The sequence below is a fragment of the Typopeltis vanoorti genome, chromosome 6, assembly GCF_054136105.1.
Source record: "Typopeltis vanoorti isolate ZY-2024b chromosome 6, IOZ_Tvanoo_1.0, whole genome shotgun sequence".
Classification (NCBI taxonomy): Eukaryota; Metazoa; Arthropoda; class Arachnida; order Uropygi; family Thelyphonidae; genus Typopeltis; species Typopeltis vanoorti.
In genome coordinates this window covers 148,856,081-148,870,255 of record NC_143554.1, presented here as the reverse complement: position 1 = coordinate 148,870,255, position 14,175 = coordinate 148,856,081, and the positions used below count along the sequence as shown (strand labels likewise).

The 14,175-nt window shown below is 36.7% G+C and overlaps 3 protein-coding genes across 3 annotated transcripts in view; 2 read left to right on the top strand and 1 right to left on the bottom strand.

The window, feature by feature from the left end:
- The window catches only part of LOC150106079 (uncharacterized), a 31,896-nt gene extending 31,281 nt beyond the window's left edge, over positions 1-615 (top strand). Inside the window, exons 5-6 of the mRNA XM_090393910.1 lie at positions 221-379; positions 607-615. Of these exons, the coding sequence (XP_090250036.1) occupies positions 221-379; positions 607-615 (168 nt within the window). The remainder of the gene's footprint in view (positions 1-220; positions 380-606) is intronic.
- LOC150106077 (uncharacterized) overlaps positions 1-14,175 on the top strand; it is a 103,958-nt gene that overhangs the window by 57,199 nt on the left and 32,584 nt on the right. The window lies entirely within an intron of this gene.
- LOC150106078 (uncharacterized) overlaps positions 4,352-14,175 on the bottom strand; it is a 36,822-nt gene continuing 26,998 nt past the window's right edge. Inside the window, exons 7-11 of the mRNA XM_090393909.1 lie at positions 13,848-14,006; positions 10,126-10,284; positions 9,208-9,366; positions 5,230-5,388; positions 4,352-4,504 (exon numbers count right to left, since the gene is read on the bottom strand). Of these exons, the coding sequence (XP_090250035.1) occupies positions 4,352-4,504; positions 5,230-5,388; positions 9,208-9,366; positions 10,126-10,284; positions 13,848-14,006 (789 nt within the window). The remainder of the gene's footprint in view (positions 4,505-5,229; positions 5,389-9,207; positions 9,367-10,125; positions 10,285-13,847; positions 14,007-14,175) is intronic.

Below are 14,175 nucleotides of genomic sequence, written 5' to 3'. Positions count from 1 at the left end.
ATAATAACTACGGAAGTAACGTAGTTAACGATACAAGTCATTCGGACTGCTAAAATACTAGAAATGGGTATGTTTCCTAGCAAAATATCGTTCTCTTAAAGGTATTTCTGGGATTTATTTTCAAACTTTATCATAAAAGAATATTTGCGCACATTTCTCTATACATGAGGTTTAATTTTTGTGAATATCTTTTAATGTAGTTCACTGCTTTCTTTCTTAGATACATGAAAAGATCTGTTCTTCCAGTACAGTCAAATGTGAAATGTGTGACAATATGGTCTGTATTAAAGACGTCGAACAGCATTGGACGAATGAGTGTCCAGAAACTCAAAAACCGTGTCCTGCATGCAAAATTAAATTCAAGAGGAAAGAACTAATAGTAAGTATTGTTCTATTTCTAAATTCATTAAAAATAAATTTCGCTTGCTTAAAATGAGAGTTTTTCTTTAAATTTCAATAGCACCTTTAATTAGGACGGTCTGAAATAATGATGACCGTTTAACAGTTCGTAGCACTATGAGAGAGTTACATCAGATTTGGAAAATTCTTGGTCACATAAATACATGAGAATAATTCTTGTTATTGTTTCTAAACTTTTCTCTATAGTGTTTTTGATTGCAGTTTTTAATGAGTGTAACAACCATCTTTTTTCACTCAATGGTGCATAAATATCTACTTTTTCATCAAGAAAAAAATTTTATATCTTCAATTAATACAAGAAATCTTTCTAAAAATTGACATCTGCTCAGCCAGCGAACATTATTGTACAACAGAAGTTCCCTATCATCATCTGCCTGTAATTTAAATAACCGCCGATGCAGGGCTTTTCCTCGAACAGAATTTAAAATTTTTAATGTAATAACCAAAACATCTTTTGCGTTTAACCTTTTACTACACAGTGCTTGTTGGTGAATAACACAGTGGTACGTTAAAAAATCATATTTCATCATTTTTACATAATGAAATGAAGTCTGATTTATTACCTATCATTGCAGAAGCACCATCAGTAATAATAAACACAAGTTTTAAAAGCGGAAATTTGTGTTGTTTCACAATTCATCAAATGCCGAAAAAATGTCTTCTCCCCTAGTCCTTCCCAATAATGGTATAATTTTCAAAAGTACTTCTTTACTTGAATAATCTTGAAATACCATGCGAATAAATACCATTAACTGAGTAATATCAGTGAAGCCGTTTGATTCATCAAATTATAATGAAAACTCAACACACTGGTAAATATTTGATATTAACCTGGGCTGGAAACTTTTGTCCGGCAATTGAACTCTTCCTTTCGGCAATTTGAAAGCTTGTCTGCGGCCAAGAAGTAGTCTCTTTCGCTTGCGACGTCTCGAACCGAGAAGTTCCTTTCTGGAAGCAGGAAACTCTTCTCTCAAGCAACGTGGATCCGGGCAGACTCTCTGATGGCGACTCTGGACCAGGCGGCCTCATCTCTGACGGCGATTCTGGACCAGGCGGCCTCCTCGCTGACAGCAATTCTGGAAATGGGACCCCTTCTGCTTGCTTCAGGCGATTTTTATTTGGCCTCGTCTGAGACCTCACATGAAGTTTTGCAACCCCCAAAAAATCGGAATAGGTCTTTCATCTTAAGTTTCAATTTCAGCACGCCGTTTGTTCTCCTCTGCTTTCTTTTGATTTTAAGATGTCCGCCATCAGAAAGTTGTTTGAACTCTTTCTGACTGACTTCAGAGATTTTTACACTTAGAGCCTGCAAGCCTTTCTCATACATACTAGTTTCAATAACAATCTTTCTAATGCCGCCATATATAGCTTCGGCGGCAAAAACATTCCTTTGTTTTTAACACCCTAACATATTCTTATTAAAGCAGTATATACAGTTAGCTTCAAAAGAGTTATTTATTAAAGAGTTAATTATTTACAAAAAACATGTAATACAAACTATACCGAGACAAACAAAATTTATTTTTTTACAATATTCACATGGGACTTAACCTAAGTAAAAAATCGATGTAATGTGCTTTGGAATATTTAATATTTAAGCTACAATCGAGGTTTTACACTTTGCTTATAATTGTATTCACTCGGCTCGCTGTTTGACTTCCACTGATCGAAATTAATTCATTTACCTGATCTTATAAGAAAATTACTGATTTGACAATTTTAACGTAAAATAAATAAACAATAGCAATACACTTAAAGCGAATAAAAAATAATAAAAAATAATGATAAATAAAATATTATGTTTTCAGTTTTACTTAATTTTGTAAGTAAGGAGGAATACACAAGAGATCGAACAAAAATCGCTTCGCGATCGACGAGTTGAACACCTCTGCCTTATAGGAAGTAGGGGAGATGTTTTGACACTCTCTACGTTTTGGAGTGTAGCTGGCCCATAGCTCTCACTAATTATAAGCTACAACCGTTGAATCGACAGACAAACATGTGCTGCCATCTCTTGGTAACTAACCCACAACATGTCCCTGTATGCAATAATAAGGGTTCTACGGTCGATTTTCTTGAGTCCATGGGAATGAAAACCTTGAGTTTCAGTAGAAAAAAAATCAAATTTACCATGCCAGAGATCGAGTAACTCAGAAACCGGTCGAAGAAATGCTTACGATAAGTTCCTATAGTGAAAGTTTAGACTTGAACTTTAGTCCATCTTCAGGCAGCTTAGTGCAGAGGATGCAAGCACCACTTCCACTGAGCTACACAGGGCTATATTTTAGAATATTCATCATAAAATAAAGAAAAAACAAATTGATGTTTTGAAAAAAAATTAAACACCTTGAAGGAAAAATGAAATGGGGGGGGGGGGGGGTGGGGGGGGGGGGGGGTGGGGGGGGGGGGGGGTGGGGGGGGGGGGGGGTGGGGGGGGGGGGGGGTGGGGGGGGGGGGGGGTGGGGGGGGGGGGGGGTGGGGGGGGGGGGGGGTGGGGGGGGGGGGGGGTGGGGGGGGGGGGGGGTGGGGGGGGGGGGGGGTGGGGGGGGGGGGGGGTGGGGGGGGGGGGGGGTGGGGGGGGGGGGGGGTGGGGGGGGGGGGGGGTGGGGGGGGGGGGGGGTGGGGGGGGGGGGGGGTGGGGGGGGGGGGGGGTGGGGGGGGGGGGGGGTGGGGGGGGGGGGGGGTGGGGGGGGGGGGGGGTGGGGGGGGGGGGGGGTGGGGGGGGGGGGGGGTGGGGGGGGGGGGGGGTGGGGGGGGGGGGGGGTGGGGGGGGGGGGGGGTGGGGGGGGGGGGGGGTGGGGGGGGGGGGGGGTGGGGGGGGGGGGGGGTGGGGGGGGGGGGGGGTGGGGGGGGGGGGGGGTGGGAATGTCTGTTCCAGCCTTGCTGCGTCTTCTTCAATCAGGACGATGTCATCTGCAAAGCAGAGGTATTTTATTCTCATGCCATTCATTGAAATTCCTCCACCTTCATCTTTAATCTTATCTAGTGTTCTTCCCAGATGTGTGATGAAGATGATTGTTAATATTGAGTCCTCTTGTCTTGTGCCTTGACTAGTGGCAAACCAATCTTCAGTCTCACCTGCTATTATGATTTTTGCTTGTGCTTAGCTGTTTATATCTTTCTGCAGGCGGATCAATTTATTGTCCACACCATAGGATTACAAGACAGCCCATTTTATATTTGGGTCAATATTATCAAATGCTTTTTGAAAGTTAACGAAACAGCAGTATATATTTTTGTTATTTCTTCGAGCAATCTCTGCTATTAGTCTTAGTGCGAGTATTTGTTGCACTGAACTTCGATCTTTTCGAAATCCGGCTTGCTCATCAGGAAGATGTGACTCCATATGACCCTTCAGGAGTTCTGTTAGTATTTTCATCAGCACTTTGCCAAGATGACTCATTAATGCAATAGTTCTGTAATTGGTGCATTCCAAAGCACTGCCTTTATTATGAAGAACAACCAAGACCGATTTATTCCACTCTTCAGGGGCATGCCCTGATCTCCATATTTCATTAGATAGCTTATGTATTTCTTTTACAACTGATTCGCCACCATATTTTAGTATCTCGCCTATTATATTTTCATGTCCAGGACTCTTGTTGTTCTTGAGATGTTTTATAGCCTTATTCACCTCCTCTTCCAAGGTGTCATTTTCAAAGACCTCTGCTGGTGGAGAGATTGCTTTTAGGTCTTTGATTACTTCTGTTGCAGTATTATTTAGTTGATTTTTATATAGTTCGCTGCAATATTTTGTACACCTGTGTATGATTTCTGTCTTGTCCATCAATAATTATTGACCTCTTACCCAACCCAGGATATCAACACGCTATAGGATTAAAAAACTTTTGTAGTATTTTGAGAGCATATGAAACGAAATAATTTTATGCATGAAAATTAAACAAAACTGTGAAAAAAAAAGTCTAAAATTTCACTTAGAGAAGTTAATTCGGAAGAGATCACTGACTTTCAGTTCTTCATCAATAAAAGTTGGATCAAGGTGTTTGAAGAGCTCTTCAGTGAACTGTTTATCCTTGTCGGTCTTAGATTCACCTTCATTTTCAGAGGAGATAGTTGACTCATCCTGTAAACGTACACACAAATGAATTCTGTTTTCCATTCATAATATTCAATTAATGATTTTTAATAGTTAATATAAATTAAACAGTCATTTAAAATGTGTAAACACTTTTCAAAAAGATGAAGAAAAAAACAGTTATAATCAGATATTTTTAACAATTTTTACTAATTTGTTTAATAGCCCCTTCTGGTGCCTCGTCCTCTTTTATAAGACTTTTTTTCACCAGGTAATAATGCATTTATTAATATGCTAGAAAATATTAAAAGATACTGAAACAATGACGTTCTTTATTCAATAAAGATAATAGTTTCGTATTTGTAATTAATACTGATATTATTTTTATTCTAAATCAAAATTATCATTCATTTAATCCTAAAAAACAGAATACAATTTAGCATACAATACTCACTTCTTGCATGGTATTCGTGTAAAAAGAGTTACCAGCAAAGTAACTCTTTTTAAACCATTCTTCACTTTAGTTTTAATTTTTCAATTTCGCTTTATGGGTGGTTTTTAAAGTGTTATATGAATTTTTTCTTTAATTTATTTTAATCATAATGCAATTATGATTAAAATAAATAGCAAAAAAATAGCAAGAAAACAAACAATTCTTCATAGATTTACATGGAATCTGGAAAATATGTTAACGTGATTTATTGACCCAATTATTTATATAAAAATAATGAAGAATAGGAAATAAAAACATGTTAAAAAATTTCGAAACTTACAAATAGATTATCAGGTTCTGTTTGTTCTTCAGAAAAGGAATATTTGTCAGAATTCTTGAAATGGATGGATTTCTTATGCGATTGCAGGTCATCCCAGTTCATTTTAGCATTGCGTATCTCGCAACGGTATTGAACAGAACCGCAGGCAACTAAGTGGCCCTGAAAGATAACATAAACTATATATGAAAAAAAGATGATTTAAATTGTCTTAAGTTTTACGTTACTATTTAAGTTACTGTGTTTTCAACGGTAAACCAGTCATTTTAAAAATGAATTCGTGAAGGGTGGCATCCTTTTTGAAAAAAAACGATAAATTAAAAGAAAAGACTTAGAATGTTTTTATCAACAAATTGGTGTGAACAAACATGTCAAATTGTGTCATCTTTTGTTTTTTACTTTATGGTTTTTTAAATGAAAATTCCCACCCAATTATTAAAGTTACAACAAATTAGTGCCACTAAAATAAATAAAGATTATCTGTCAATTTCAAAACCCTTCAATTTTCTATAAAAGGAGATTAGTGGTCTCACAACATTGATAATCTGCCATCTCAGCCTAAGTAAATTTTCCTACAAGAACTACGCGATTGATTACTTGTGGTGTTGCAATATGCAGTGTTTCTCACATTTTCCAGATCTTATTCATCCATTCTTTTTTATTTTATTTATTTATTTTTTATTTAGCATAGTGGAGGAACAGTAATGTTAAAGAATATTTTAATATCTATCTGAAATAACGAATAAAATGAATTACAGTAGTCTGTTTATTGTTTCTGATGAATAATTGTTATGCCAGGCGTGAGTATAAATCTCAGAGTTATTCTTCTGATTTTTATTTTTCATTGAAGTTTTTTAATTTTTTTTCAAAACTTCAGTTTCTTTTTTCTTTATTTTGTGATGAATATTTTATAATATAGCCCCATGTAGCTCAGTGGAAGTGGTGCTTGCATCCTCTGCACTAAGCCGCCTAAAGATGGACTAAAGTTCAAGTCTAGACTCTCACTATAGGAATGGCTAAGCCTTTCTTCGACTGGTTCCTGAGTTAGTCGATCTCTGGCACGATAAATGTGATTTTTTCTCCTGGAAACTGGAAACTCAGGTTTTTGTCCCGTAGACTCAAGGAAATAGACCGTAGAACCCTCGTTATTGTAGACTGTGGTATATTTTGAGTTAGGTACCAAAAGATGGCAGCAGATGTTTGCCTGTCGATTCAACGGTTGTAGCTTATAATTAGTGATAGCCTTGGGCCAGCTAGTCTCCAAAAGATAGATAGGGTTAAAAAAACTTGCCTACTTCCTATAAGGGAATAAAAGACGTTAGTTGATTATATTATTTATTGTTTTCTGTTCCTGAGTCTATCAACTTCTGGCACAGGAAAGAGGATTTTTCCTCTAATTTAATATTAAAAAAATCACATGGACAATTAGCAATCAGATAAAAAGAAACCCCCTAATAATATTTAGAGCTCTGCCTTTGAACTGTGTTGTAACACGGATACGATCCGGTCACAGAATGAATAAAAATGCATATTATCATAACGAGATTCGAATCCCGACCTTTTTTGCTCCAATATATATACAAAGGTTAATAGTGATCCTTTCTTGGTACTACACAATAAAACGGACTGGTAAAATATATTCTTGTTACAGCCATACAGAAGAACAGTGCTGATTGGAAGAGTGCGCGTTGGGAGTATTTTGTCACGGAATTCCACAGCTTTTCCAACAACCTACTGTTCTCTTACCACAGCAACACTGCCCTACCCAAGTCGAATCGGAACGATGTTGATGATCGTGTTTGGCTAAGACTAGCAGACTGTTTGAAGGAAACCGATGGCAAGGAGTTCAGAGCAAAATGCTCTGGTGAAAAACATTAAAGCATACTGAACTTCCATTTGACAAACATCACAGATGTACCACTAGAGAAAATCGAGAATCCCTCAGTGTATGTTGTGGTTATTCTTAGCTTAATGTCTCATTGAAGGACAAAGGCCTTCCCCAACTTCTCCCACTCTCTCTTTTCCTGTGCCACTCTTGTCAATTTTTCTACGTGTCATCTCTCCATCATTTCTCTCTCTTCCAGACTGGTTGCCTCAATTTATATGGACTAATTAAATTTTCTTTCGGTAGTATTTCCATTATACATTTCCGTTTACTGTTAGTCGTTGGCTCTACTATTCCAAAGCGCTACTTATGTCATCTGCAATGGCTGATGATTAATAGGCTAATTTATAATAATATGTGCAGAAGTTGTGTGGTTGGTAATGACAAGCTAAAACATTTTCATGAAGTGTGTACGGCGGCACACTTATCTCTGTCACTTTCAAATCAAAGTGGTCAAACGCTGGGATACAATATGCGAGAAAGATTTCATGTGAGACTTTTTCAACAAAGTGGAATGTTTGGTAGGCTATTTCTTGTGTCTCTATCCTATTTGAAATGAGTGGGTTCATGGTTTTTATCACACACCCACCTCCACGATAATCATATTACTTTCATTCATATGGACCCTAAACGGGACTCTGCAGGCGAAAAAATATTAATCAAATGGTTTTCTAAATATCTCCTTTAAATTATTCAGTAAAATTCGGGACCAGGAAAACGTCTACCGAACGATAACCACAAGTGTTTTCATATACAATATCTACCAATAATTGTCCCGGAAGTAGGCGATCCCTAATATCAGATGTGTCGACCTTTAGCCTTGATCACCTGCTGCATCCTTTGAGGATTTATTTTTCACCCACGTGCGACAGATATCAGGTGGAATTTGTCTCCATTCCTCCATCAACACTGCGTTTAGCGACAGATAGAAGAGGTGCTGTTCTAGATTTTAATGAACTCTCCAATTCGTCCCACAGGTATTGGACAGGGTTGAAATCACTCTTCTGCGCAGGTCAGGTCAGGTCAGGTCTCTTCATACCATTCCATAACAGCTGCAGCTTTGTGGTATAGGCCGTCTTCCATAAACCTGCACAGTGTAGGCAGCGCCGGATTATCCAGAATTTGTGAAGGAACTGAGATGCCTTCGTGGAACCATGGAGAACGACCAGTGGTTCCACTCCAAATCAACCGAATGCACCCCACACCATTACTCTTCCACCACCTAACTTTACGTTTGGTAAAACACATTGTGATAACAAGCGTTCACTAGGCTGTCTCCACACCCACACCTTGCCATCAGACTGGAAACAGGTGAACCTTCATTCATCGCTCCAGAGTACCGTTTAATAGTGGCCAATTCAGTTCACATGCTCTTTGCACCAGACCAGACAAGCCTCCTCGTTTGTTGTTTTGATGTTAGGCTAGTGGGCCGCTACTCTTCCTTAGAAACCCAGTAATCGGAGTGATATCTGATATGATATGATCCGATATGGTCGACACATCCGATATGATACTGGTGCTCTCAAACTCATCACGGGTGGTCTCTGCCGAATGTAGCCGGTTTTGACTTGTCACTCCTTTTATCACCCTCCTGTCTTTGTCAGTCATTTTGAGTGTTTTTCTGCACTAGTGATGCCATAACGTCTCGGTTTGTTGATCAAATTACCAACGGTTCGTTTTGGATGCACCAGCTGAGAGGCAATGTCACTTATGGACATGCCACCAATTGAAACAAACGATGACACCTCTCTCGAAGTCAGTAAGATCACGTCGTGTTACCATACCACCTGTGTTCAACTGCTACGATGAAACACTGTGCTTCCTGCTATTCGTATACCGGATTTTATGTTAACAAACCTTGAATGTTGCATAAATTCAAATACCGGGTGTCTGGATAATTATTGGTAGTAGTGCATTGATATGATCAAGAATTTCCAGAACTGATATAACTCACTGGTAGTGTTGTGAACTGTTAACCGGTAAGTATTCTTTCCAACCGTCCCAATTAAATGTACTACTAGAATTTCAAGAAATGCTCTCATTTTGAGTAAGCCAAGGTTATTTTTTAATGAATTTAAAAAGGGAACCACACTCACTGTTAGTTCTTTTCTCTTTAACATAATTTTGCATTCGGGACAGGATTGCTGTGTTTCGGGACACTCATTTGTCTTGTGCCGTTCGATGTCTTTAACGAAGGCCACAGTGCCACACATTTCACATTTGACTGTACTGGTGGAACAGATCTTTTTGTGTGTCTAAAAAAGAATACAGCACTATTAAAAGATATTCATAAAAATTAGATCCTATATGTACTGAAATGTAGTAAATATCCTTTTATGGTAAATTTCAAAAATAAATCTCAGAAGTACTATTTAAGTGATGATATTTTTTAGAATACAAATACAGTTCTGTGTATTCTCTCGATCATCAGTCAGTTGGATCGACGGTTTATTCCAAAATTACTTCCTAAAGCACTTGACATTACCAAGAATTCCAAAACCTAACAAATTCTTCCATTACGTTTTAGTCCCAATGATCTGTATCCGTGATGATAGAAATTAGATAAACTTCATTTTATTAATAATACGATTGATAACACTGCTTTCATAAGTTGCAATGTTTGCCTATATGCATGTTCTTTTTTTTTCTGGGTAGCGAAGATTTGTGTTTCTGTGAAGGAAACCCCCATCACTTCCGTATTCAATTAATGAGAAGATAAGTGAGCACCCCGTGGTCATTATGATATAGCTTCGCTTATTCTGTTTTATTTCCAAAATCGAAGATCTTTGGAAAGAAATCGAAGAATCATTAACCGGACTTTAAAATGGTTTTTATTTAGAATAATTTAATTTTAAAATATCTCACCAATTATCCTTTTTTTTTTCATTTGACAGAAGCAAAGGTTGTCCAAGAATAATAACGTCATATGAGTTCATTATAACCAAGCCAGTTGTATTAATTTAATCTAAATTAATGGGATATTATTCATTTTTAAATATATTTTCCAAACTTACCGGAAGTTGTCTGTTTTCAAATTCTTTATCACAAATGGGACATTTCACACGCATTTTTCGACAAGTGGAGGTGACATGCCTTTCATATGTCTTCCTGTTCATTAGAACACCACAGTATTCGCAAGAGACTTTTACGATTTCACAAATGTTTCTGTGGTGCTGAAAAATAAGAAATTATACGTGATGTTAGAGTAAAACTAGATTTTCATTAAATGTAGTAAAACATAAGTCAAGACCTGACTGTAAAATGGCTCCAATATTTGAATTGGATATTGTAGGAGTTCAATATGGTACTCAAATGAGAAAGAGAGAGAGAGAGAGAGATGTAGTGAACGGTCTTCTGGAAATACCTGTATTGGATTTGTATTCAAGTGAAAAGAAGTAAAAGCACCAAGTCGCAAAATATTGGGATTACTTGAGAAATCAGAGGATGAAGATCTATCCTATATCACAAGTAACGTGCGGCCAGTCAGGAAGCTAGCAAGCTGGTTGAAAAAACATGAAGACAGATCTCGTGAGAGCAGATTACGACGTGTCCAGCAATTTGAATCGCGCGCGCAAATCTGTTGTAGTATGGAGTTCCACCGGTAAAAGAGGTGAGAAGTATCCTTCGTAGCGTGATTTTTTTGTAACGTCGCATTTTAGTATTTCTGCGATTTTCTTCTCCAAATGGCGGATTTTAAGGAGCACATAACCTTCATCAAATTTGGCTTCAACCTACAAAACTGCTACAACAGCTGAAACAAACGGTCGTCCCAGTCGATGTCTGCAAATTCACCGCAACAGAAACCTACGCATCGCGTTTGCAGCAATATCAAACTCAATGTTGATCTTTTTTGTTTGTTTGTTTCTTTGTTTGACATCTAAGTGTTTGCAAGGAATTCCTTCCTCCCAATGAAATTATCAAGGCAAGTTTTACTGTGAAGTTTCGAAGTGAGTGATGGGGGAATTCGGCACCAACGTCTAAACAATGAAGGAACAAGTGGGTTCTTCACCGTGACAATGTTTCCAAGTTCCTGGCATCGAGAAACACCACAATCATTACACATACTTCCTAATCGATCGAACTAGCTCCATGAGACATTTTCCTGTTGCTAAGGACTGAAAATGCGACATTTTGGCACGATTCAGAATATTCAAGCAAATGACAGAAGGCTGAACACAATCACACTTGAGAACTTCGGGGATCCATGAAATCATAGAAATAGCACTGGTATTCCTGTGTACGTGCTCAAGGGGGCTTGTTCAAAGGAGGCTAGTTTAGTGGAAACCAAGTGTTACGGCAGTAATTGTTTTCAAATTTTTATAAAATTTCTAGAACTTTTGTGTATCACCTTGATTTCGCTTAATGAAAATATGCGTTAATATTATTCGAAAGAAATTATAGAAGGGAACGGTTAGGGGCAAAATATAATTTAATCAATAAAATTAATGATACAATACGATACAAATTATTTTTTATAATTAAGTCAGTTGAATAAAGAAATATGTACTCACTATATGTGCACAAATCGTAATGATAAATATGAGATTGCGTGTAAGTTATCAATTATACTATTAATTCGTTCTATTTTGATTTGAAAAGCATTTGACATATTTCTATGTTACTGTTTTTGTTTGTTTGAAAATAACTTAAAAGCTTGCCGGGACCTAAGTATATTTATAAAAAAATGTCAGAACAAACAACACTTTATGAGCAATCACACGTGAAATCAAATATTCTGTAGGAAAGATCGTATTCAATGTGTTTATTTCTTCACTTCTCCGGCGAAGATGTGATATAAATACACTTTTGGGAAGTGGAAAGATTCAATTCTTAAGTGACTTTTAGTTGACGTATATATATATTTTTTATTTGCAGCTGCATCAATTAATTTTAATTCATCATTAGATCAATCATTGATGGAGAGGCTCATCCCTAGTGTCAGCAGGAAATCCATTAACTTCTCATTTAAAAAATAATGGATCTAACTTACGCTGTTTACTGATACAATAAGTGAATTTCAGTAATATTAAGGATGCCATTGAATACTATTACCTCGGAGTCGTCAGGCCTAACAAAAAAAGCAACCATAACGTTCTTACAAACACATTTACGCCAGAGAATGTTTCCAATCCAGTTAACGTTTCATTAGAAATTACATATAAATCAAGTTATAAAGGTCTGCATGCTTTTGGATCAGTGAAAAATCTCCGTGAAACCCCTGGAATCTACACGAATCCGTATCTTCCCCAAGGAATCCATACTCGAAATCTTTTTTTTTAATTAAAAAATTAAGATAACGCAAAGTTGTATTTCAATGGTATCCTTCATTAATTTAAAACGAATTATATAAGTGCTACTGAACGGTGATTTAATAATATTAATAACATTTGTCATATTTTACCAAGAATGTTTTTTTTTTTTTGAAATAGAAATTCCAAACACCGAACATGAAATTTTTATGTAATGTTTCGGTAGAATAGATCATAAGAACTGATTGTGCATAAGAGTCTTCTCTTATGCACAGTCTTCTCTCTGCACTTATAGTTTAGAGAGGATTATTCTGATCTATTCTACCGAAACATCACATAAAAATTTCATGTTCGGTGTTTGGAATTTTCGGAAGGCATTTACTAAGACTATAATATGGTTTAGTGGGAAAGGAAGAATTCCTTAGATTGGCTTCCGCTTTGGGTATCGTTGCATCCATCGCAGCGAAAAATATTTGAGCAGGCTCTGCCCAAAGTTAGGAAAATAGATTTGCGAATTAGCATTGGTAATTTAGCAAATATAAATTTTAATAATCCTTTCTAATAACAGATCTCTCCATACGTACATTAATGCGATCTAAAACGTGAAAAGAAAACAAAATTGCTGATATGGTCTTTTTTCTCTTCAAACTGACATCGTCTGTTGCATATTTTAATCGAATGAATCTATGAATTGTAATTTCTGGTCAGATAGTGGGTAAGAATTTTTCACACAAAGTTTCCTCTTCGTTAAAAACAGAACTCGGTTTTTTCGTTCTGAACCAAGACAAATTAGCTGTTAGAACATCCGCAATCTACAGACAAAAGAATACTTATTAGGAATAAGGTTCATCACCTTATCCTTGAATTTGAATTGCGGTTAAAAAATTCAAGGATACTTCAAGTCATGGACGCATAAGTGATTCCAATGATGAATAAAGGAATTAATACCCACTTACTATTAATCTAGGGGTCAAATATTAACAAATATTCTGTTTTCCCAATTGCAACGTTGTTTCCGTTTTCCTTACAAAATATTATACCAACGAGTAGTTTTGATCATCCCTCCTATTATAACCTTATTATAATTTCTAGAAACCAATTGAACGCGTGTTTGGCAATAATTTAGTAGTTTCAAAACGACTAAAAAAAAATAATTTTTGTTAGTTTGTGTGCATATATTTTTTTTATGTGACTCTCACACAAAAACGGTTTTTGAACACCTAAATATTAGTGCTGTGGGTGACCTAAACATTTTTGCCTATTTTTATTACATTTATATTTTTTGTATTTTTATAAAAAAAATCAGCTAAACGAGTTTGAGGACCATTTAAAACAATGTTTTAAATGGTCCTCAAACTCGGCTGTAATGGGTTAAACATGGAACTTTTCAAACCACTTTAGCTGCTTCATAAATGTTAAATTTTAAATATATATTAAGCACACATTCAATTGCATTTGCAAAAATAAATAAACCATCTCATACTTACAGGAATATCCATTTTGCGAAAACGTTGGCTGCAGTCTGGACATGCTTCGCGTGTTTCAGGGCATTCTTTTTCTATGTGTGCTTCGACATTTCTATTAACCACTTCAGTCCCACATTGTATACACTTGACCAAAAAGAAGTCGCAGATACTCTGATGTTTCTGAGAAAAATTAAAAATAAACATATACCAAGGTTTACTAGATAAAAATATAAAACTGCAATAAATAATTGGGAACTCTCAGAGACATCGCTTTGATCATTATATTTAATTTAAGTTTATCTACGTTTCTGCAGCTATTGGTTGAATTCAATAATATATATTAACTCAA